The sequence below is a fragment of the Thalassophryne amazonica genome, chromosome 9 (genome assembly GCF_902500255.1).
Source record: "Thalassophryne amazonica chromosome 9, fThaAma1.1, whole genome shotgun sequence".
Taxonomy (NCBI): Eukaryota; Metazoa; Chordata; class Actinopteri; order Batrachoidiformes; family Batrachoididae; genus Thalassophryne; species Thalassophryne amazonica.
Window position 1 is genome coordinate 116412857 of NC_047111.1, and position 24386 is coordinate 116437242.

Consider the following 24386-nt stretch of genomic DNA (forward strand, 5'->3'; position numbering starts at 1 on the left):
CTTCATTGGCTTCCTGTTAATTCTAGAATAGAATTTAAAATTCTTCTTCTTACTTATAAGGTTTTGAATAATCAGGTCCCATCTTATCTTAGGGACCTCGTAGTACCATATCACCCCAATAGAGCGCTTCGCTCTCAGACTGCAGGCTTACTTGTAGTTCCTAGGGTTTGTAAGAGTAGAATGGGAGGCAGAGCCTTCAGCTTTCAGGCTCCTCTCCTGTGGAACCAGCTCCCAATTCAGATCAGGGAGACAGACACCCGCTCTACTTTTAAGATTAGGCTTAAAACTTTCCTTTTTGCTAAAGCTTATAGTTAGGGCTGGATCAGGTGACCCTGAACCATCCCTTAGTTATGCTGCTATAGACTTAGACTGCTGGGGGGTTCCCATGATGCACTGAGTGTTTCTTTCTCTTTTTGCTCTGTATGCACCACTCTGCATTTAATCATTAGTGATCGATCTCTGCTCCCCTCCACAGCATGTCTTTTTCCTGGTTCTCTCCCTCAGCCCCAACCAGTCCCAGCAGAAGACTGCCCCTCCCTGAGCCTGGTTCTGCTGGAGGTTTCTTCCTGTTAAAAGGGAGTTTTTCCTTCCCACTGTAGCCAAGTGCTTGCTCACAGGGGGTCGTTTTGACCGTTGGGGTTTTTACGTAATTATTGTATGGTTTTGCCTTACAATATAAAGCACCTTGGGGCAACTGTTTGTTGTGATTTGGTGCTATATAAATAAAATTGATTTGATTTGATTTGACATAAAGGAACTGTGCTGGGCCAATTTTTGTGTAGAACTTTATTCATATTCATGTTCTTCATCCAGAGATGGGTGTGGCTTTGGAAAACCTGATGTCCTGTGCACTGGCAACATTTCCTGGATATTGCATTGTGAACTATTTTGTAATTTGTGTCGGTAGCATGGCCCAATAGAGGGTCACCCCTTTGAGTTTGGTCTGCTTGATGTTTCTTCCTTACCACTGTCACCTGTGTTCTTGCTCTGGGGGTTAGTAAGGTTAGACCTTTCTTGTGTAAAGCTCCATGATGCAACTTTGTTGTGATTTGGCGCTATATAAATGAAAATATAATGAAAATAATTTGAAAAAATATTATGTTGTAAACTGCACATAAGACAACTGCACCAATGAAAACTGGGTCAGGAAACCAAAGAACATCTAGTACATGCATCATGAAAGAGCATCTGTCGCTGCACTGTCCCCAAACATGCAGATGTCTGGGAGTGTTGGTCAAGCCTGGAAGCATGCGCTGGTGGTGCTGCATCTACCACACCATAAAACCACCTGGATGGCAACCACCCAGGCAGATTTGTGGTTTCTTTTGCTGTCAGTGTCAGGGATTCATTGAGTGTCATCATCATCATGTATACGCTCATCCCTCATTGTCCATCTCTGTTTCTTCTTTAATCTACTTTATTGACCAAGCCAATAACTTGTTATGCTACATGGCTAGCTAGCAACGGTATACCTTTGACACATTATGTATGTTTTGATGTTAGTACTTTCATACTTTTACTTAAGTGTCATTTTCAAAGCATGACTTTTACTTGCAGCAGATTATGTGTCGTGTTTTATGCAGTATGGATACAGTTTGTTGCATTGTCAGTGTGGTGTTACACACTCACCCTGTCCAGTTGTTGGTGGTAGTACACCAACAGGTTTGTCAGTCTTCATTAAACTGGCAAGAAGAAGGATGTGCCAACATCATTCTGACTTACCTAATATTCAGTTAATGGTACTCAGCAATTATTTCTTTTCTGTCTTAATGGTTCCATCCATGACGTCATCAGTGGTTAATGATCCTCCACTGATCTCTTCGCTCCTATTGCATCAATGAGAAGAAAGAAACAAAAAAGGGAAAATATTATTCCTGCCAGCACGGTTGCTGTTGGGTAGCATTAAGTCACGAGCTCATGGGTGTGTGCGTGCCACGGTTCTTTGGTTGTAGCTGTCTGCTGGATCTCCTCAAATAAAGAAACAAGCAAATTAGGCCAAAAAAAAAAAAAATAATAATTAAGTTCAAGGATGTGGCTCCACTGGAGAGTTTCAAGAAGACTCTTGGTCAGGTCGGATGAGGTCTGGGAGCAAGTGGCAATGTTGCCACACTACAGATCCACCCTGAGCACTGGATGGCAACCAGCCATACAGACAACCAGTCCATCCCCACATATCTAAATTAGCCATCTATCTGCCACAGACAGGTGAAACAACTTTTCATCTTTTCCAGTTGTCATGCCTGTATAGGCCTTGGGGTTCACTAGCAGGTTACAAATGATCTTCTTATGGCCTCAGACAGTGGACTCATCTCTGTGGTTGTTCTGTTAGACCTCAGTGCTGCTTTTGATACTGTTGACCATAAAATTTTATTACAGAGATTAGAGCATGCCATAGGTATTAAAGGCACTGCGCTGCAGTGGTTTGAATCATATTTATCTAATAGATTACAATTTGTTCATGTAAATGGGGAATCTTCTTCACAGACTAAGGTTAATTATGGAGTTCCACAAGGTTCTGTGCTAGGACCAATTTTATTCACTTTATACATGCTTCCCTTAGGCAGTATTATTAGACGGCATTGCTTAAATTTTCATTGTTACGCAGATGATACTCAGCTTTATCTATTCATGAAGCCAGAGGACACACACCAATTAGCTAAACTGCAGGATTGTCTTACAGACATAAAGACATGGATGACCTCTAATTTCCTGCTTTTAAACTCAGATAAAACTGAAGTTCTTGTACTTGGCCCCACAAATCTTAGAAACATGGTGTATATAAAGCGATAATATAAAGCACTTTGGGGCAACTGTTTGTTGTGATCTGGCGCTATATAAATAAAATTGATTTGATTTGATTCCATAATAGCAAACAAATGAGAGTATACAATTCCCAAGTCAGTCCAACATAGGTGACTTCCCCAGCCAAGACTGGTACTCATTTACAGCTTGGTGGACTGAGACAATTCATACACTCAAAACTGTCCAAAATATATACAGTGGGTAAAGTAAGTATTAAACATGTCACCATTTTTCTCAGTAAATACATTTATAGAGGTGCTATTGATAATAAATTTTCGCCATATATCTGTAAAAACAAGGTACAGAAATTAAGTTATTTGTAATAATGTGAAATGACACAGGAAGAAAGTATTGAACACATGAAGAAAGGCAAGTGCAAAAAGGCATGGAAAGCCAAGACATCAGCTGAAATCTATCAGTAATTCAAAAGTAGTCCTGCCCCTTGTCAGTGCAAATTATTATCTGTCTCATTACCAAGGAGTCACACAAAAAAAATCTCATGATGGCTAAAAGCAAAGAGCTCTCTTAAGATTCTCGCAACCTTATTGTTGCAAAACATACTGATGGCATTGGTTACAGAAGGATTTCTAAATTAAACGATAAAGAATTATCAGAAGAGTTGTCCAAGAGCCAAGGACCGCTTGTGGAGAGCAACCGAACAATTGTTTAAAAGAAAACAATAAGTAATGCACTCAACCACCATGGCCTGTTTGCACACTCACCACACAAGACTCTAATGCTAAAGAAAGTTGAAGCTCATTTAAAGTTTGCTGCAAAACATTTAGACAAGCCTGTGAAATCCTGGGAGAAACTAGTCTGGTCAGATGAGACCAAAATTGAAGTCTTTGGATGCCATAATTCACACCATGTTTGGGGGTCAAATGTCACTACACATCACTCCAAAAACACCAGCATACAGCAATGACAAACACTGTATAATTGAAGGAAGGATGAATAGAAAAAATACAGCGAAACATTCTTGAAACAAAATCTACCAGGATGATAAAGATGAACCGAGGTTGGATATTTCATAAAGATAATGATCCCAAACACACAGCCAAGGAAATTCAGAGAATGAAAATAAAGCTGCTAGAATGAACCAGCCAATCACCTGACTTGAATCCAATAGAAAATCATCTATGGAAAGAACTAAAGATCATTTCATAGTTGTAGAAGAGATCGAGGGAACTGCAAGATTTGAAGACTGTGTGGAACAATCAATCAATCAATCAATTTTTTTATATAGCACCAAATCACAACAAACAGTTGCCCCAAGGTGCTTTATATTGTAAGGCAAGGCCATACAATAATTATGTAAAACCCCAACGGTCAAAACGACTCCCTGTGAGCAAGCACTTGGCTACAGTGGGAAGGAAAAACTCCCTTTTAACAGGAAGAAACCTCCAGCAGAACCAGGCTCAGGGAGGGGCAGTCTTCTGCTGGGACTGGTTGGGGCTGAGGGAGAGAACCAGGAAAAAGACATGCTGTGGAGGGGAGCAGAGATCGATCACTAATGATTAAATGCAGAGTGGTGCATACAGAGCAAAAAGAGAAAGAACACTCAGTGCATCATGGGAACCCCCCAGCAGTCTACGTCTATAGCAGCATAACTAAGGGATGGTTCAGGGTCACCTGATCCAGCCCTAACTATAAGCTTTAGCAAAAAGGAAAGTTTTAAGCCTAATCTTAAAAGTAGAGAGGGTGTCTGTCTCCCTGATCTGAATTGGGAGCTGGTTCCAGAGGAGAGGAGCCTGAAAGCTGAAGGCTCTGCCTCCCATTCTACTCTTACAAACCCTAGGAACTACAAGTAAGCCTGCAGTCTGAGAGCGAAGCGCTCTATTGGGGTGATATGGTACTACGAGGTCCCTAAGATAAGATGGGACCTGATTATTCAAAACCTTATAAGTAAGAAGAAGAATTTTAAATTCTATTCTAGAATTAACAGGAAGCCAATGAAGAGAGGCCAATATGGGTGAGATATGCTCTAGATATAGATATGTAACAATGGCCCAAAATCACACCTGAGCAACACATGTAACTAGTTTCTCCATGCAGGAGGCGTCTTGGACTTTCATTACCAACAAAGGCTTTTATACAAAATATTAAGTCAGTTTCAGTAGGCTTGTTCAATACTTTTTCCCCTGTGTCATTCCATTTTATTTCACATAGTTTAATTTCTGTACTTAATTTTTTGATTTCTTTGTGTGTGTGGATTACTTGGGTTGTTAACAGACGTGGTGAAAATTTGATGTCAGTAGGACCTTTAGAAATATATTTACTGAGAAAAATGGTGACATGTTCAATACTTATTTTACCGGCTGTAAATAAATGACAAATAAATAAACAAATCTTATTTTTAAATATAAAATGGATTTTTTCATGGTTATCTAATTCCAGGAAATCTGGGGAAACAACAAAAGCCTCAGTATAAAACTAAATCACAAATGCTCAAAAGGCATGTCAGTCCCACATTTCAGAGTATCAGGCAAGTAGGTTAAAACTTTCATCCATTCACCCCTCTACCCATTTTCTATGCCCGCTTACTCTGATTAAGGGTCACAGGGGGCTGGAGCCTATCCCAGTGGTCATAGGGCGTGAGGCGGGGACAGGATGCCAGTCTATCACAGGGCCTAAATCTTACATGGGCTTTTAAATAATCAAGTTCACTAACAGTGAAATACCTGAACTCATATCCAGAAAATTTGACATTTCTGGCATGGGGCCAGAAATATGACCTTGGCCTTTGACCTTGATCATTGATTCAACTAACCAAAATCAAATTAAATCACTTCTTCCCATCCATTCAGTGTTTCACAGTTGTGACTCGTGCGCGGTCTCACAGTCCTTAACTCACACGAGAGGTCAGTTTCAGCAGAGTTCCGGTGTCAGGAGCTCAGAACTCACAGTGTAAACACACCTCATGAAGTACAGACAATAGGACAACATTGGGGCACAGCCGAAGTTTATCACAGGTGCTACACCTCTTCTAGATAACCCTTTCAACTCGAAAGAATGTGTCATCATCATAATCGCCCATGAACTAGCTAAATCAGCGCCATCCACATCCTCACTTTGTCATTGTTTACATGCGCTGTGAGATGGCGAAACTCTGCTGGCACCGCGGTGCATTCTGGGAAGCGCAGGGGGATTATGGGAAATGCTGATGTACCGAATAAGCCCAGTGTGCCTGCCAGGTTTCATCAAAATTGGGTGATGCGCTCTCGAAAGATAGCTTTTTAAATACATACAAGCCTAGTGTCAGTGAGACCAAGACAATCATAGGAGTGTACGTAGGCCTCCACTGCTAGTCATTGTGAAGAGGGCAGTAAAACAAAAAGTGTATTTCATCTTCTCCAAAATTCACATCTCATAAACAACACTTTCTGTCCTCCTCTGGAACAAAACAAAAACAACAAACCTCTAAAGCCACAGGCCTCATGTCTCATTGGAACTTTGCTTTGGAAACATTTGCATTCCTCTAATTACAAGTCAGTTAACGCAAACACATTAATTCAGGTTTATTCTTCAACTCATTGCCCACTTCAGTTTATAAATGCCTGCCAACATTTGACGTTAGCAATGCGGGACACCTACTCTTGGTCATGAGCAGCAACAGCGCAAAGCGTAACTAGTGGGGTTTGGGACTAATATGCGTCTTGCACTCATGTGGGACACAGGACATGGGGGTAAATCACGCCCAATGCGGGACGGTTGGCAGCACTGTTTTTAGCTTTCCAAAAGAATCCCTTTGCGTAACGTTGGTCTGTCTGTTTGTTTCCCTTCTCTTCCCAGGTGCTTTGGCCAAGTTCCAACAATCTTGGTGTGTGGATTTAGGTTACGCCCAGAATGACTCTTAAAGTGTTCATTTTGTCAAAGGAACACTGGGGTCAAAGTTTAAAATTTCGATTTTCAATCAAATTTCCACCAACTTGGTACTTATATGTAGGTGGATTCCTGAATATCCCTGGTAACGTCAGATTTACCAAAGGTCAGTCATTGGGGTCAAATCAAATCAAATCAATTTTATTTATATAGCGCCAAATCACAACAAACAGTTGCCCCAAGGCGCTTTATATTGCAAGGCAAGGCCATACAATAATTACGTAAAAACCCCAACGGTCAAAACAACCCCCTGTGAGCAAGCACTTGGCAACAGTGGGAAGGAAAAACTCCCTTTTAACAGGAAGAAACCTCCAGCAGAACCAGGCTCAGGGAGGGGCAGTCTTCTGCTGGGACTGGTTGGGGCTGAGGGGAGAGAACCAGGAAAAAGACATGCTGTGGAGGGGAGCAGAGATCAATCACTAATGATTAAATGCAGAGTGGTGCATACAGAGCAAAAAGAGAAAGAAACAGTGCATCATGGGAACCCCCCAGCAGTCTAAGTCTATAGCAGCATAACCAAGGGATGGTTCAGGGTCACCCGATCCAGCCCTAACTATAAGCTTTAGCAAAAAGGAAAGTTTTAAGCCTAATCTTAAAAGTAGAGAGGGTGTCTGTCTCCCTGATCTGAATTGGGAGCTGGTTCCACAGGAGAGGAGCCTGAAAGCTGAAGGCTCTGCCTCCCATTCTACTCTTACAAACCCTAGGAACTACAAGTAAGCCTGCAGTCTGAGAGCGAAGCGCTCTATTGGGGTGATATGGTACTACGAGGTCCCTAAGATAAGATGGGACCTGATTATTCAAAACCTTATAAGTAAGAAGAAGAATTTTAAATTCTATTCTAGAATTAACAGGAAGCCAATGAAGAGAGGCCAATATGGGTGAGATATGCTCTCTCCTTCTAGTCCCCGTCAGTACTCTAGCTGCAGCATTTTGAATTAACTGAAGGCTTTTCAGGGAACTTTTAGGACAACCTGATAATAATGAATTACAATAGTCCAGCCTAGAGGAAATAAATGCATGAATTAGTTTTTCAGCATCACTCTGAGACAAGACCTTTCTGATTTGAGAGATATTGCGTAAATGCAATATCTCTAAAATCAGAAAGGTCAGATCTGATGATCAGTTAGCTGTTTTACAACTACCCTTTCAAGAATTTTTGAGACAAAAGGAAGGTTGGAGATTGGCCTATAATTAGCTAAGATAGCTGGGTCAAGTGATGGCTTTTTAAGTAATGGTTTAATTACTGCCACCTTAAAAGCCTGTGGTACATAGCCAACTAATAAAGACAGACTGATCATATTTAAGATCAAAGCATTAATTAATGGTAGGGCTTCCTTGAGCAGCCTGGTAGGAATGGGGTCTAATAGACATGTTGATGGTTTGGATGAAGTAACTAATGAAAATAACTCAGACTGAACAATCGGAGAGAAAGAGTCTAACCAAATACCGGCATCACTGAAAGCAGCCAAAGATAACGATACGTCTTTGGGATGGTTATGAGTAATTTTTTCTCTAATAGTTAAAATTTTATTAGCAAAGAAAGTCATGAAGTCATTACTAGTTAAAGTTAAAGGAATACTCAGCTCAATAGAGCTCTGACTCTTTGTCAGCCTGGCTACAGTGCTGAAAAGAAAGCTGGGGTTGTTCTTATTTTGTTCAATTAGTGATGAGTAGTAAGATGTCCTAGCTTTACGGAGGGCTTTTTATAGAGCAACAGACTCTTTTTCCAGGCTAAGTGAAGATCTTCTAAATTAGTGAGACGCCATTTCCTCTCCAACTTACGTGTTATCTGCTTTAAGCTGCAAGTTTGTGAGTTATACCACGGAGTCAGACACTTCTGATTTAAGGCTCTCTTTTTCAGAGGAGCTACAGCATCCAAAGTTGTGCTCAATGAGGATGTAAAACTATTGACGAGATACTCTATCTCACTTACAGAGTTTAGGTAGCTACTCTGCACTGTGTTGGTATATGGCATTAGAGAACATAAAGAAGGAATCATATCCTTAAAGTCAAGATCATGTCTGTCTGTCTGTCTGTCTGTTTTTCTCCCAGGTCTTTAGATGTAGATGAAGATTGATCTTGGAATTGCCCATGGGGGGGGGGGTCACTTTGACAAAGGTCAGGGAGAGTAAATTTCACTTTCTACCCCATTTGCACCAAACCTGACACATGTAGGTGGATTTGGGAAGTGGTCCAGCAAGGTCAGCTGAAGGTTATTCATTCAGGTGAAGGTCATGGTCATGTGGGACAAAGGTCAGAGTACCACAGGCAGTGGATTTTGTTGTTTACAAAGAATCTCTGTCCAAAACAAGGTGGCCTCTTTCGTGTTGATGCTGCCGTAGCCTGTAGCATCTTCATGCTCACGGGTATTACTGGTGAGTTCACTTCATATGAATTGCAGAGTGGGAAAGTTTATTTTGATAAGACCTTCTCTTGTCTGTGGATCATTTTTAACATAATCCCAATGAAAACCTGTGTGTATGTGTTTTGTTTTGAGGTAGCCGTTACAAACAGCATGTGCTCCTTTTTTGGAAGTGGGGGATTGATTAAGTAGCCTCAGATTGTCCATGTTGTTACAGCCCACATTCCACGCCAATGTCTTTAATTTAGGCAAAAAGCTTTCCCCTTTCTCTTGTGACTAAGTGGAGTGGTAGTGGAGGAGGTGGGGCAGCATTAAGGACGTAACCAGAGCATTAGAGGCGGGTGAGGTTAAACCAATTTTCTTGTCTGTATTGTTTTCTAAAGTAAGTCCCACAGCAGTGGCATTAGACTGATGGATGCTGGAGTAGGTTTGTTCTCGCTGACAGACCAGTTCATATGTGGCCACAACGTCAACTGGATCTGATTATTGCCCACCAGATCCAGATAATGTGCACCATTGATCAGGCCATTTATCTCGAGCTCCTGTGGCCCGGCCTGCTTTTACAGACCACAGGGAGATAAGCAGATACAGATAAACAGATAACACAGTCTCTACAGGCTTTTAACATCCGGAAGGAATACTTTTCCACCGCTCTCTGGCTGACATATGATGTGCTTCTCATATCTCAGGGCTCAGAAAGCTTTATTTTAACACACAAGATCAGCTTTTAGAAGCATCATTGCCGTATCGGTTGCAGGCTGTTATCCCCGTGCTCATCAGTCTTCCTGTTTCCAGAATGCCAATCACATCCTGATTGAACGAAGTGGGGAAAGGCATGTGAACTATGGATTCATTTGTGTCTTTCAGGATTAATATCGTAAAGCGTGTCTGTGACCATGCGGATAAGACTCTTTAAGATGCTTATTCTCCCCGTAAGCGTTATTTGATTGATGTAGGAAGTGCAGACAAGACTGTTGGCTTCTCCAAAGGCTTTTTGGAGTACAATGGTGCCCTAGTTTGTAAAACCATTTTTTAATGCTAGATGCATTTGTCTTTGTGCGTATACAGCTGTGTGTCTTCCCCCCATTAATACCAGCAGTGAATGACAGATTAATTTGCATCTGGCTACATGTCTGAGGCACTGGAAGAAAGGGCCTGTCAGTGCTGCTTGTCGGGAGGGCGTAGAGATTAGAGCCAGTTGTCACTGACAGCCCAGCGTAGACTCTAGGAGATACAGTTGAATGTAATAATAATAATGATAATAATACAATTAATTAAAAAAAAATCCTCACTGTGCCCTCAATGGGCTGCGGGATACTGGCAGTTCCAAGTGTGTAGGTTTTTGTGCGAGTATGAAGAAAGATTTCACACTTCATAGATGTCAGGCCTCATATAAGTCCATGTTAAAATGCCAAACTTTACAGCAGAAATAAACAGCTTTACTGTCTGGGGTTTTGTTGTTTGTTTTTGTAAGGTTTTGCTCTCTTGTTTTCCCCATTCATTACACTTTGGGGGGAGGGGAGGGGATTTTAAGTCATAATATTATTAACACTTATGGGTGTGGTCACTCTGAGGTATAGTTACTTCGATGTGCCGGGTCCAAGTGGCTATCCACCAGCAAAGAACATTAGCCATAAGGACTAATAGGTCTCTAGCTGATGTGGACTGAACAGTATGTTCTTTCTGAGCATTTCATGACAAAATATGTCTCCCTGTGTAGTTAATTATACTAATAGACCACCTGAGAAGTTGGTGCTCCAGTATTTCCATTGAGTGAAATTTTAATATTATGTTGTTTGTATGGGGAGCACGGTGGATTAGCAGTTAGTACTGTTGCCTCATAGCAAGAAGGTCATGGGATCACCTGTGACCTTCCTGTCTGGAGTTTTCTGGAGTCCTCTCTGGTTTCCTCCCACATCCGAAGACACACAGGTTAGGTGAACTGGAAACTTTAAATTGACTGTAGGTGTGTGTGTGCGGGTATGAATGTGTTTGTTAGTAGAACTGCTTCTTTATCCTATCCTCAAATACTGCCTTTGTCCTCCTGCCCCACTTCCAATGCCTTGAGAAAGTGAATTTCAATTTCAATTTTCAATTTATTTTCCTTTATATAGCGCCAAATCACAACAGAGTTGCCTCAAATCGCTTCACACAGGTAAGGTCTAACCTTACCAACCCCCAGAGCAACAGTGGTAAGGAAAAACTCACTCTGAGGAAGAAACCTCAAGCAGACCAGACTCAGTGGGGTGACCCTCTGCTTGGGCCATGATACAAACACAAATTACAGAACAGTTCACAGATGAATATACAAGAAATGCTATTGGTGCACAGGACAGGAGGATCACCAGCACAAACACAACTCCCATCTCTGGATGGAGCTGCACCTTAAACAGAGAGAAAAAACAGAATCAGGCATCAGAAAGACAAAAAATACTGTATAATTTGTCAGCATTAAACAACAAACAGAAAAACAGAAGAAATACTAAGTTGATCGCCGGCCACTAGCCCTAAACTTCACTAAGACCCAGAATTTCGGTAAAGTTGAGGCTGTGGCACACTTCAATTACTAATAACATGAATTAAAAGAGTAAAAAGCGTAAAACAAAACTGTACCAGTATGCTAGCAATATGAAAGGGAAAATAAGTGCGTCTTAAGTCTGGACTTGAAAGTCTCCACAGAATCTGACTGTCTTATTGATGCAGGGAGATCATTCCACAGAACACGATAAGAGAAAGCTCTGTGACCCGCAGACTTCTTATTCACCTTAGGGACACAAAGTAGTCCTGCATCCTGAGAACGCAAAGCCCGGGCCGGTACGTAAGGTTTAATTAGGTCAGCTAGGTAGGAAGGTGCCAGTCCATGAATAATTTTATAGGTTAGTAGCAGAACCTTAAAATCTGATCTCACTGGGACAGGAAGCCAGTGAAGAGACGCCAAAATGGGTGTAATGTGGTCGAACTTTCTGCTTCGTGTCAAAAGTCTGGCTGCAGCATTTTGAACCAGTTGGAGACCCCTAATGCTGGACTGCTGTAAACCAGAAAATAGAACATTGCAGTAGTCCAACCTAGAAGAGATAAATGCATGGATCAAGTGAAGCAGTGAAAGATCTTTTTCTTCTCCTCAATGGTCCAATTTTCAGTAGTGTAGTTCTGTTTGTTTCTTTTGGCCCTTTCTCTGTCTATGTGTGACCCTGTGACAGACTAGCGTCCTGTCCAGGGTGTACCCTGCACCACACCCTATGACTGCAGGGATAGGCTCCAAAATCATAGAATGAATATATGAGATAATGTTTAGGATGCTGCAGCATTTTGATGATTCAGACCAGATTTTTTTGGAACAAAACAAAAGGTGTAATTTAATCTTGTCCCATCCACAGAGAAATGTAGAGAAAAGGTTTTATTTACTTTGCAAACTTGCACTCTTTAATGCTAATCTAAGCATTGCTCTTGTAAGGAGCATACTGGTAAACAAACCTAGTTAAAATGAATAAGTACATAAAATAGTACTTAATAGTAGACAGACTCAGAAATCATCATTGCCATGACGTTGGTTGATTCCTGGGAGGAATGGTGGACGCAGATCTTGATGCATACTGTTTCTGACAGATGCTGCATGTGGTTGCTGCGGGAAGCGTCTGCCGGTCAGGATCTTGTCCTCTCTCATTCCTCCTCCTTCTTTTCTCCTCTGTTGGTCGTCCATTTTTTTTAAGACTTCCACTCCTGTGTGGATCATTGCTTCCCAGCTGGCTCGTTCCCTTGCTTGTTCTTCCTAGGTCTTCCAGTCGATGGAGCAGCTCTTGAGATTGTGCTTCAGGAGGTCCTTGTAGTCTTCTGCCCTCCTCTGAACCGTTTTCCTTCAGTCAGTTTGGAGTAGAAGATCTGCTTGGGGATATAGACTCAGAAATAACCATGTGATGCTTAACATGGAATGCAGAGGGGCAGTTGACCAGTGAAGCTTGAGGCCATGTCAGTGGGTTTAAGTAGTAAATAGTCAAATCTTTTAAAGTAATCAGTCCGTAGTCTTAAAGTGGATTGAGTGGGAATTCTAAAATTGATTAGATATTCTGTGCTTTTGAAGTTAAGGCAATAATTATGAAGTTGTTGCAATAATAAACTTGGTTTGGTGGTTCAGATTTATTTATTTTTTCAAATATCAAAACTGCACATCAGCTTTTTCAGAATTATTGAGCTACAAAGGTGTGTCTGAAAAATCCATATCCCTGTGTATCAATGTAGATATGCAGATAGGAACACTGAAGTCCAAATTAAGTCCTGTATAGGCCCTGAGGTCCATTTATTGCAGGTGTTTGTCTCTGAAAACAGATGAGTCTATGATGCCAGTCTGATGCACGTTACTTCCCCAGGCACGGCTGGTACCCGTTTACAGCTGGGTGGACTGAGACAATACAGATGAAGGGTTTTGTCCAGTGACACAGATAGATAGTATGACCAGGCATCAAACCCAGGTCTACATATTTGTAACTCCTTATCCCACTCAACAGTTTTCTGGAGTTGTACACACACAGACAGAATCCTGGAAATTATCTCATTTCAACTGATTGTAATATGTAAAATAATATGAAATTAAATTTTATAGGATGGTGCTTGTTTATTTTTAAAACATGTTTATCTCAAAACTGAAACTTGTTAATTTTCACTTTTGGCTTGTAGGCAGCAGGAAGTATCTGTCCTGATACTTTTTTTTTTAACTTGAAATCAAAGCCTGTTCATAGAGGTGACCCTGTACCGTTTCTGACCTTGAAAGTGCTGCGATGTGCACCATGCTATGCAAAATGCGACTGTTCAGTGTCATTCCTAAAAATCTCTTTCCATTTTTGTGCCTCTGTTTCACTCCAACATCAATACCTGGGAAACATTTCTTTTTTTTAGCCCAGTAAGCAAAAGACAGAGTCCAAAGCGAACAAATCAGGCAGCAGCTTTTGCCATATTACATTGACGGCACTCGTGTTGCACTTGTGGGTGATATTTTGAAAGGGTGTATTTGGTGTAATGGCAGGAAGGCTTATAAAGACAAACCAGTCCCCTGTGATTGTAATCTGGAAGAGAGTTCCTGTAAAATTAAACCACGGTTGTGTGGAGAGAGAAAAACACGTCTCTCGCTTCTTTGAAGTGGAGAATCACCGTCCTAAAAAAGGAATAAAAGATGACAAAATGTCAGTGTGAGGCTGATGGTCCGTAGACAGAGCTTGCGTGCCCAGACAGCAATTACTGGGATATGTAGCGTATTTCCAGACATTGTGTTTGATCTCAGCTCTCGGTTCTGTTGCACATGCAACATTTTTCCATGTGAAACTTTGCCGTCTTCTTTCTTTCTGGGCGTGTTCCTTGCTGTCTGCACATCATTTCAATTAGAAATGATGTGCAGTGAGAGATCCGGACGCCGATTGTTTGCCAATGTAGCTGTAATCACAGACTTGTGGTTGCTGTCAAATCTGATAATGACCATTTAAAATGGAGAGCTGCATCTCATTCATAGCTGCTGCTGCCACCGCTGCACGGACCTGTGAAAACGGCCTGGCCGCCATGTTCTCTTGGTGATCTAATTACATGTAACCACATTCAGTAGATTAGCGTGTAGCTAAATTTAGAGATGATTTACTTCATTTTTGCAGTGTAGATCAGATCTGGGAGCATGTGTTAACACCATACGTTGCATCAACCATCACACTGTGAACTTGTTTTGGGGACTGGATGGCAAAAAATCAGGCACGCATTCGGCTTATCCCCTCCTTTCAAAAGCAACCATTTATCTGCTGCAGCAAGGTGGGACATGCGCGGCCGTCCCCTTGGCCTTTTCCAGTTGTTGGACGCCCCAACACTGAGGCATCATGTAGGGCTGAAACGATTACTCGAGCAACTCGAATAATTCGATTACAAAAAATGTTTGAGGCAAATTTTGTGCCTCAAGGATTCTTTTAATGTTGTAGTACATATACCAGGCCTGTGTGTGGCACTGTAACATCCCCAGAAAAAAACAGAAGAAGATTAGAGCATGCACATAAACCATGTAAAGGCTTTAAGAGAAAGAGGGTCCACGCTGATCATCTGATATAGACTGACTGTGCATTTAAAGTGAAGCATTCCAAAAAAACACACGGTCTGCGCGACGTGGGGAGGGACTCGCCCGCCGGGTGTGAGAGGCTCTCAGCACTCCGCTCACACCGGGCACTTTTTAATTTTTGCTTTTTTGGGCAACACACAATGCTTCACAAACAGTGTCACTTAAATAAAATAATAATAATAATAATAAAACTGACTTGCTTATTCAACCTCCAGCTGAAATGCATCTGCTGAATTGCAAAGAAAAAAGGATTTTAAAAAAATTAACGCAGGGACCCAGTCCACCAACCTTTAAAAAAAAAAAAAAAAAACTCAGAAATGGTTCAGTTTTACAAGTTGGGGAAAAAACAAAGCAAAACAGAAACCACATCCCGTTGCCATTTCAGCAAAATGTCAGCACTGGTGCAGCGACATTGTGCCATTGCTTTGGGAGAGCCCTGGACTATTGATGCTGTTTAAAAATGCAAAAGTACTTTTTATCCAGTTACTCGATTAATCACCAGAATAAGCGATAGTATACTCGATTATTATAATAATCGGTAGCTGCAGCCCTAGCGTCATGCCTGAACAAACATGCTACATGGCTAAAATGACGTAGTAGACATTCCCTAACAGTGCAAGTGCAGTGCCTCATCTAAGTCTCTCTTAGCAACTATTCATTTGACACAAAGTCATCCCAATGATCCTCCATACAGACCTAGTCCCAAAGACACCTAGTTGTTGTCTAAGGTTACTGGTTAGCATCCAAGATTCACAACCATGTAGTGTGACAAGAAGCACACAGGCTTCAAGACTTTGACCTTCTTTGTCCTGCAAATATATTGGCATCACCAAACACCTCTGTGCAAGGACCCATGTCTTCATAGGCTATTCCCAATCGCAAATCAACCAATATTAAGGATCTCCTGCCACTGCTGAGGTAAGTAAATTTCTCTGCAAGTTCACCTCTTTTACCATAAAGGGATGCACTTCCGATGGTTGAGTCCAGGAAGTTATTCAAAGCCTGGATCTTATGCTTTGTCTCAATTCAGGGGCCTCATCCTTCAAAAGCTGTGTTCTATGAAGGTCTGACCTTCTGAGACAGTGGAGGCCCAAACAGACCTTTCTGAAATGAGACGGTAGAGCATTTTGCTCATGCGTCATTAGCCTATCCCGCCCCTGTGCCCTGTCACCTAGCAGCATTTATCTGTATGCGACAAGTTAGCATATCAGCATAACCTGTATCTTTGTAATCATTTTTCAATACTTACTTGTACTTTACTTAGCAACTCCAAGTAATGTGGAGTTGTGTCAGGAAGGACATCCGGTGTAAAACTTGTGCCAAATCAAGATGCAGATATACCTTGGATCTGCTGTGGTGACGCTGAGTGAAAATGAGGGAGCAGCTGAAGGGATTTACATTACTTATTTATAAATGTATAGATGGAACCTGAAATTGTCCCTTGTTAAGACTCTTGGGATTGTTTGAGCCATAAAAAATACACCTGTTGTAACATTATTTTGGGGGAAAGAAGGTTGCATTCGCCGGCCTTATTCCAAGGTGCCTTCAAAATAAGACAGCCTACTCACGCCACTATGACGCATGCAGTCAACAAATACAACCATGGAAGGATGAATTGAGACACAGCCTTAGTCTTCATCCAGGACACACTGTCTGGGTGTCTGCGGTGCAGAAAATGAATAATTCACGGTTTTGCACTGCATTCAACTGAATGATTTTACTGTAGTTATCCAAATTGTTCTCCCACAGTCTTTGGGCAACATTATGCCTGAGATTAATCACTTCATTAAAATGCTCATTAGGTTGCTCAATACGCCTGACTTGTGGACATCGACTGCAGCACCTGATTATGCACGTGGTGGTGTTGGCTGCTCGTTCTCTCAGGCCCTCTGTGACTGTATACTCTGAGCTGGGCTTTAACCGGCCACCTGAGCCCAAACCCTTCCACCCCACAATGGTACGTCACATTCTTTATTCTGGATGTTGCCACTGTGACCACAAGCAGCCATACACTGAACCCACACCCACTCATCAGGATCGCAATTTATCAGCTCAATGCATCTGACTGTCGAGTAAACCCTCCTTTTATTCTTTGCATGGACGTCTAGAAATTCTGTCCGACAGAGGCCATGTGTTGTTTTTAAGTTGAGCAGAAGGAACAAGCATCTGACTGTACTTTGCATCTACTTTACTGTGTGGGGATTTTATGTAACCTCAGGCAACTTTACATCTCAGTTCCCAAGACGGATTAGCATCTCGGCTATGAACTAAGTCTGTTTTCTGCTCTGTGGCGGTTTGGGCTGAGCTGGCAGGGAAGGACTTTGCAGTGTGACACTTGTCATTCATTTGACAACCTATAGCACACAAGACTTTGCACTATTAAGAGGATTTTTTCAGAAATGTCCATCTTTTAGATTACTTTGCGGAGGATGGAGGGCAAGAGGTGGCACTGTCGTTTATTACTTAAACACTACTTTCAGGCCTTCAGGGTGAATCTCAACAGGGTGATGTTCCACCTCATCTTCGTCACTCAGCAACACCAACATGTGGAAGTGATAATATCCCCTTTGATATGTGAGATGATGAAGGTCTAGTGAACATCTGTTCAAGCAGATTCACGTCCAGTACTTCTACAACACATACATTTCTGACAAAATTGCCACCACACTTGACATTTCTAATCATATTTGGAACACTTTTCCATCAAAGTGCTTTACAACGATGCCTCACACACCGATATCAGAGTGTTACTGTTCAAGGTACCTATCAGCATGGTCCATTTGTCATTGTTGCTGCTGTCTTTCTCTGGTGTTTGGTGTAATGGCATCGCCACACGGCTGACCAATCAACACACAAGACTGGTTCAGCTGTTATAGGAGCCTCATTTGAGATGGACTTTGGCTGAATGGATGGTCTGATGAACTGCCAGTGATTGCAGGAGTCAAGTCGGACAAATTCTACTTCCTGTAGCATCAATAACTCTCTGGTGATGATGGCAGAGGAGAGAACACTGGATGAACTGCTGGACATTATGGACGATGCCAGTCGACCTCTGCACACCATCATCAGCAACCAGAGGAGCCTCTTCAGCCACAGACTGCTCCTCCCCAAGTACAGGACCAACAGACTGAGAAACTCCTTTGTCCCTCAGGCCATCAAACTCTAAGTAACAGGAAGACAGGGGACGGGAAGGAGAGGAACAGTAGTAGCCAGTAAACCAGTAGTGATCCTTTTCTCTCAAAAATTCTTGAAAGGGTAGTTGTAAAACAGCTAAGTGATCATCTGCAGAGGAATGGTCTATTTGAAGAGTTTCAGTCAGGTTTTAGAATTCATCATAGTACAGAAACAGCATTAGTGAAGGTTACAAATACTCAGATAAAACTGAAGTTATTGTAGTTGGCCCCACAAATCTTAGAAACATGGTGTCTAACCAGATCCTTACTCTGGATGGCATTACCCTGACCTCTAGTAATACTGTGAGAAATCTTGGAGTCATTTTTGATCAGGATATGTCCTTCAATGTGCATATTAAACAAATATGTAGGACTGCTTTTTTGCATTTGCGCAATATCTCTAAAATCAGAAAGGTCTTGTCTCAGAGTGATGCTGAAAAACTAATTCATGCATTTATTTCCTCTAGGCTGGACTATTGTAATTCATTATTATCAGGTTGTCCTAAAAGTTCCCTAAAAAGCCTTCAGTTAATTCAAAATGCTGCAGCTAGAGTACTGACGGGGACTAGAAGGAGAGAGCATATCTCACCCATATTGGCCTCTCTTCATTGGCTTCCTGTTAATTCTAGAATAGAATTTAAAATTCTTCTTCTTACTTATAAGGTTTTGAATAATCAGGTCCCATCTTATCTTAGGGACCTCGTAGTACCATATCACCCCAATAGAGCGCTTCGCTCTCAGACTGCAGGCTTACTTGTAGTTCCTAGGGTTTGTAAGAGTAGAATGGGAGGCAGAGCCTTCAGCTTTCAGGCTCCTCTCCTGTGGAACCAGCTCCCAATTCAGATCAGGGAGACAGACACCCTCTCTACTTTTAAGATTAGGCTTAAAACTTTCCTTTTTGCTAAAGCTTATAGTTAGGGCTGGATCAGGTGACCCTGAACCATCCCTTAGTTATGCTGCTATAGACGTAGACTGCTGGGGGGTTCCCATGATGCACTGAGTGTTTCTTTCTCTTTTTGCTCTGTATGCACCACTCTGCATTTAATCATTAGTGATTGATCTCTGCTCCCCTCCACAGCATGTCTTTTTCCTGGTTCTCTCCCTCAGCCCCAACCAGTCCCAGCAGAAGACTGCCCCTCCCTGAGCCTGGTTCTGCTGGAGGTTTCTTCCTGTTAAAAGGGAGTTTTTCCTTCCCACTGTAGCCAAGTGCTTGCTCACAGGGGGTCGTTTTGACCGTTGGGGTTTTTACGTAATTATTGTATGGCTTTGCCTTACAATATAAAGCGCCTTGGGGCAACTGTTTGTTGTGATTTGGCGCTATATAAATAAAATTGATTTGATTTGATTTGATCAGTATGTCTGGTATTTCTATTTCTATTTGTAAATTGTTTTTTTTTGTTTGTTTGTTTGTTTGTTTTTTACTTTCACTTTTGATACTGTGTGCTTATTTCTTACCCTGTGTGCTGCTATACAGTGCTGCTGGAACCTCAATTTCCCTGAGGGAGTCTTCCCAAGGGATTAGTGAAGTTCTGTCTAATCTGTAATAAAGGCCGTTTTCACTGCGTTTGCTTGTTTTCGTAGGTGCTTTCGTGCTGGAAGTTTAAACTTCATTTTGTTCATATGAACAAATAAAATCGCTGTCAGTAGGAGAACACACTGCATCCCATTTGAGAGAGATTGGTGATAACCGATCTGAAGTTCTCTGAATAACAATGTAAAACACAACATGAAATTCAGTGAAACATTGAGCCAATCAGCGCAAAGTTCTGTTGACGTGGAGGTGGTTACCAGCTAACGTGTTTCTTGAAATATCAAAATGTGTAATATTCCATAATTGGAACTGGACAGTGTTGAAATTCTGCTACTGTGCAAGACTTCCGAAAATGTTCGTAGTCGAGATATAAAAGTATTGTTTAAATTTCCAACTATTAATGCATTTCAGAAAAAAATTAAACCCTAACACTAAAACCATTTAACTCATTTGCCAGGTGCTGACATTTGCTATAGAACATTGTTCCAAAATCAGAAGCACACAGTGCCATTCCAACCGTTTTGGAAACGCCCATTCTCTTGTGCTAACCAAACATGTAGATCCATATCTGATCAGACGTTGTGACCTCGAACTTACCATTCCGAGTTTGTCCACATTCTCCTTGCACCTGCGAGGTTTTAATGTCTTGTTACATGTTGACATGATGCAGTGCCAGAAAAGGTTGGAGTAGATTTCTTACCAGCATGCATTGTTTTCAGTCAGAGCTGCATAAAGTGGAACGCAACCAGCATTGGAGCTGGAATGTTGTAAATTTTGACACAAACACCTTCTAGTTTCTCTCTCTTTTGCCTTTGAAATTTGAGGATTGATCTCTGTTCAGCAAGCAGACTGTTTCATACAGAAGCTTTATGGAGTTTCAGGTAATGGTCCTGCATGACGTGTGGTCTAATGCTCTTGGAGCTGGACATGGTGCTGTGTTGTGCTGTTTGACTTTTAGGCCTTTGATTTGGTAACATTATCACATAATTCTGAACTCTGTATTGGCCTTATAGTGTCAGGGATGGAGGCTCATGGAGCTGCGTGGGTGGGCCAGGGAGCAGTTCAAAGCTCAAACTGAAGTCTGATGACCCAGAGTGGTTTTTATACAATATTATTAGCTAGTGACCTCCCTTCAGACCGGTGGAGTTGATCCAGAGGAGGTGCGCGCTGATCGTAAAGGAGCGTTTTGTTTTTCCTCCCTCGCGGTAGCAGCTCCCTGCTGGGGAATTCATTAGCGGCTGACATCATCTCACTTAGTGCAGACAGAAAGAAAGAATATCTTTCTGCCTCAGCTCTCTCTTCCCTCCCTTCGTTCTCTCTCTCTCTTTCTCTCTCTCTCTCTCTCTCCTTATCTAGCTCTGGCGCGCCGCTGACTCGCTTTTTTTGCGGCATTACGCAAAGGGTAGATGCCTTTTATTTGCTCACCTACGTTTTACAATACTGCTGCATTTATCTTCTGAAGAAGAATCCAAGTCCGGCTGGAAATCAGGAAGTGGGAGGAACCGAGCGTCAAAGCGGCCGCGGCGCTCCGCCGGCGGATGAATGGGAGTTTGTGTGGCGTTTGGGAGCGGATTGGGAGAGGCTCCACCACCACCCGGATCTGTCAGAGAGACCAGGACAGACAGGCTGTGCAGCTGAACACGCACCCAAAACGGTCTTTTCGTATCTTGTGAGTGTTGGGTGTGCGCGCGTCCACGGCGGAAAGTGGCTGTGCGCTTTTTGTTGGATTGGTTCGCTGCAGTCGGACGCGGCTCCTCTTTACGCACCGACGCGCAAACCCTCCCGGGTCCTGTTTACCTCACGCGGATGTTTGCGACAGGAGAATATACATGAAAAAGAGTCACACCGTCCCGAGCAAAGGAAAGAAAGGAGCATCAAGGGATTTTTGTTCTTTTCCTGCTCGTCGGTGGCGAGAATCATGGTTCTCTTTGTCCAAAAGGCGCAGTAGCTTTGGATTTTTTTTCTTTTCTTTTCTTGGAAAGGCTTCTTGTATCTGCTCATGGCTGTCCTCAGTTTTGATCGGAGTAGACTTCAGCGCCTCTTTGTGTGGATTATATTCTTTGCAAAGCAGAATGTGAAACTGGGACACGTTTACTGAACCTCTAAAGTCCTTATTTGACACCAAAACCTGCCACATCCAAGGTACGTGCGCTGATTCGGAAGCATCTATAATCTAACATAGATTCTGATAGTGCGCAACAACATTCTGAGCTGTTTTTGAACATATCCTCACTCATTTATCCCGGTTCATTGTTTGCATTCGATCACCAATAAATAATCAGCGTTTTAATAACGGAACGTTGTTAGTCAATTTGCTGCTTTTGTTTTGATGTTTCTTCTGTCCCCCTGATTATTGTCATGCAGCTTAGAATAAGAAACTCATTGGACACAATCTGAACATTCAGTGAGCTCATACCACAAGAAAAAAGCGTGATGATTTATGCCATGAAATCATCCATACATTGAATGAATCCTCGGACACATGCGTGCGTTTTACGCAGAAATCGGTGTCCATGTGCTGGATGTCGGGTGTTGTCCTGCTTCTTTTCTGTCTTTGCATCCTGCAGTTTGTTTGTTTTTCTTTAATTTTTTCCAATCTTTGTCCTTGACGTTGTGGATGAAAACAAATCATCTCGGACTCGATATTTTCACTTTAATAAACCTTTAATGATCTAATTCGGGTTTAAATCCAGTCGCCGCACATTAGTGGCTGCTAGAGGAGCTTTGACTGATTTGCAGTGGAGCAACAGTGCCACCAAGTGGCAGGGATTGGAGCGGTCACATTCCAAATAACTGCTTTTGGTTACCCCCCAAAAAAAGAGAATAAATACGTGAGAATTTAATCATGCAGTTTGTGTCACTGAGGTGGACGGATCACGAATAAACTGTCAGATTTATTTTGAAAATCCTATTTATTGAAAATGATGAGGGATATTTTGGTAGCTGCACTTTGTGTGTCCAGAAATGCTTCTCAGTGACATCAGTATATTTTTCAGTCATTATTTATTTCTCCAGCTCCTTCACAAAAACATCACAGCAAATGTGGAAGTTTTGTGTGGCAAATGTCACGGCCCATTTTTTCCTTATTCCATTTTTACTCTTTTGCAGGTCTCAGATGCCGGCTCAGAGAAATTTTTCAGCACAGCTGCAGTTAAAGGTACTTATTATTCTTATTATTATCTTCCATGTTGAAATGATGCAGTTCCTAGAATAGTATTGCTGTTGTTTGAGTGTTTTTTTTTTTTTATTTCTGTGTGTTCTTTAAGTGCTGGGAGTGTCCATTTTTATTTGAAGTAATGCGTGGCAGAGGTCCGTTTTACTGATATGTAATACCAACAGATAAGGTGGCGTGAGTGCAGAAGAAGAAGAATGGAAATGTCACGCTCTGTATTGGCTTTTGTTTTTAAACGTATGTGACAGGAAGCGATGTTAAAGCAAAGTGACATTTTGGTGACCCTTTGCTGACAGCGTGCAGGAGTCCTACTGCAGCCGCAGGAGGACGAGTAAGAGGAGGATGTGCTGCTGATGCTACGGGCGAAAGATGCGAGGGCAGGAAAGGCATCTGTTTGTGGCTTCAGTGTGCCTGCACCACATGTGACCTCATTAGCAAGTCACTAATTTGCTGTTAAGGGCAGTTCTATTTTCTCTGGCTCAGGGATAATGGAGGTGCCCTGTGTGAATGGACATTCCTCTGGAATGGGGGGGAGTCGCTGGTCAGGGCAGGGCAGGGAGGTGGCTTGGACATGAAGGTTATGACCTCCCTCATGGCTGTGGTGGAACTGGGGACGTTTGCCACTGCGTGGGTTTCCAGACACATTTCCCACATTGGGCCTTTGATTCCCTCCAGGGTTTGATTTGTGGCATTCGTTGGGGGGGGGCTCAATGTCCGTGCTTGACAGGGAGGTTTCCTTTTGAACGCACTTCTCTGTGGACTGATTTGGTTCCCTTGAAAGGATTAAGGCCCCCTTTGTGTGGCCTAAATCAACAGAGGGCCGCCCTCTCTCTGCCTCCATGAAAGGACCTGAGCGGGGAAACAGTACACAAAATACGCTTTCACCCTGCTGAATCGTACTACACTCTCTTGGCCCTTATTTCCATTTAAATATCTCCTCTTTTCATCCCTTTTACCATCTCCGTCCCCTCCTCCCCTCTCACCATATGCTAATGTCTATTGCTATTGCAAAAGGCGAGTAAAAGAATCCAGGTGCAGGGAGAGCAGAGGACTGTGGTATTTTTACGGAGGCCGGTGTTGAGATTAAAAGATCCGGGTGGGTTTATGTTGGAAGGGATTACCATCACTCTCAAGAAACCCAACCTCAGAACGAGTTCCAGCACCAGCTAAAACAGAGAGACACGCTCATTTGTGAGACGATGAGTGTCAATATTTGTCCAAAAGCAGGTGCAAAAAAGTCTGCAATTGTTTGGCAGTTTGCGCATTTTTGTCGGTACACATGAAGTGTTTGATGGGATTAGCGCTCAGAGGGAGGCCGAGGACGTCGCCACAGGCTGTGATGGCGAAACCAGCCACCAGGTAAAGCAGCAGAAGGAAAGCAG

General features: G+C 42.3%; 1 protein-coding gene across 1 annotated transcript in view; it reads left to right on the top strand.

The window, feature by feature from the left end:
• The window catches only part of auts2a (activator of transcription and developmental regulator AUTS2 a), a 975777-nt gene that overhangs the window by 851177 nt on the left and 100214 nt on the right, over positions 1 to 24386 (top strand). Inside the window, 1 exon segment of the mRNA XM_034179013.1 lies at positions 22941 to 22989. Within this exon segment, the coding sequence (XP_034034904.1) occupies positions 22941 to 22989 (49 nt within the window).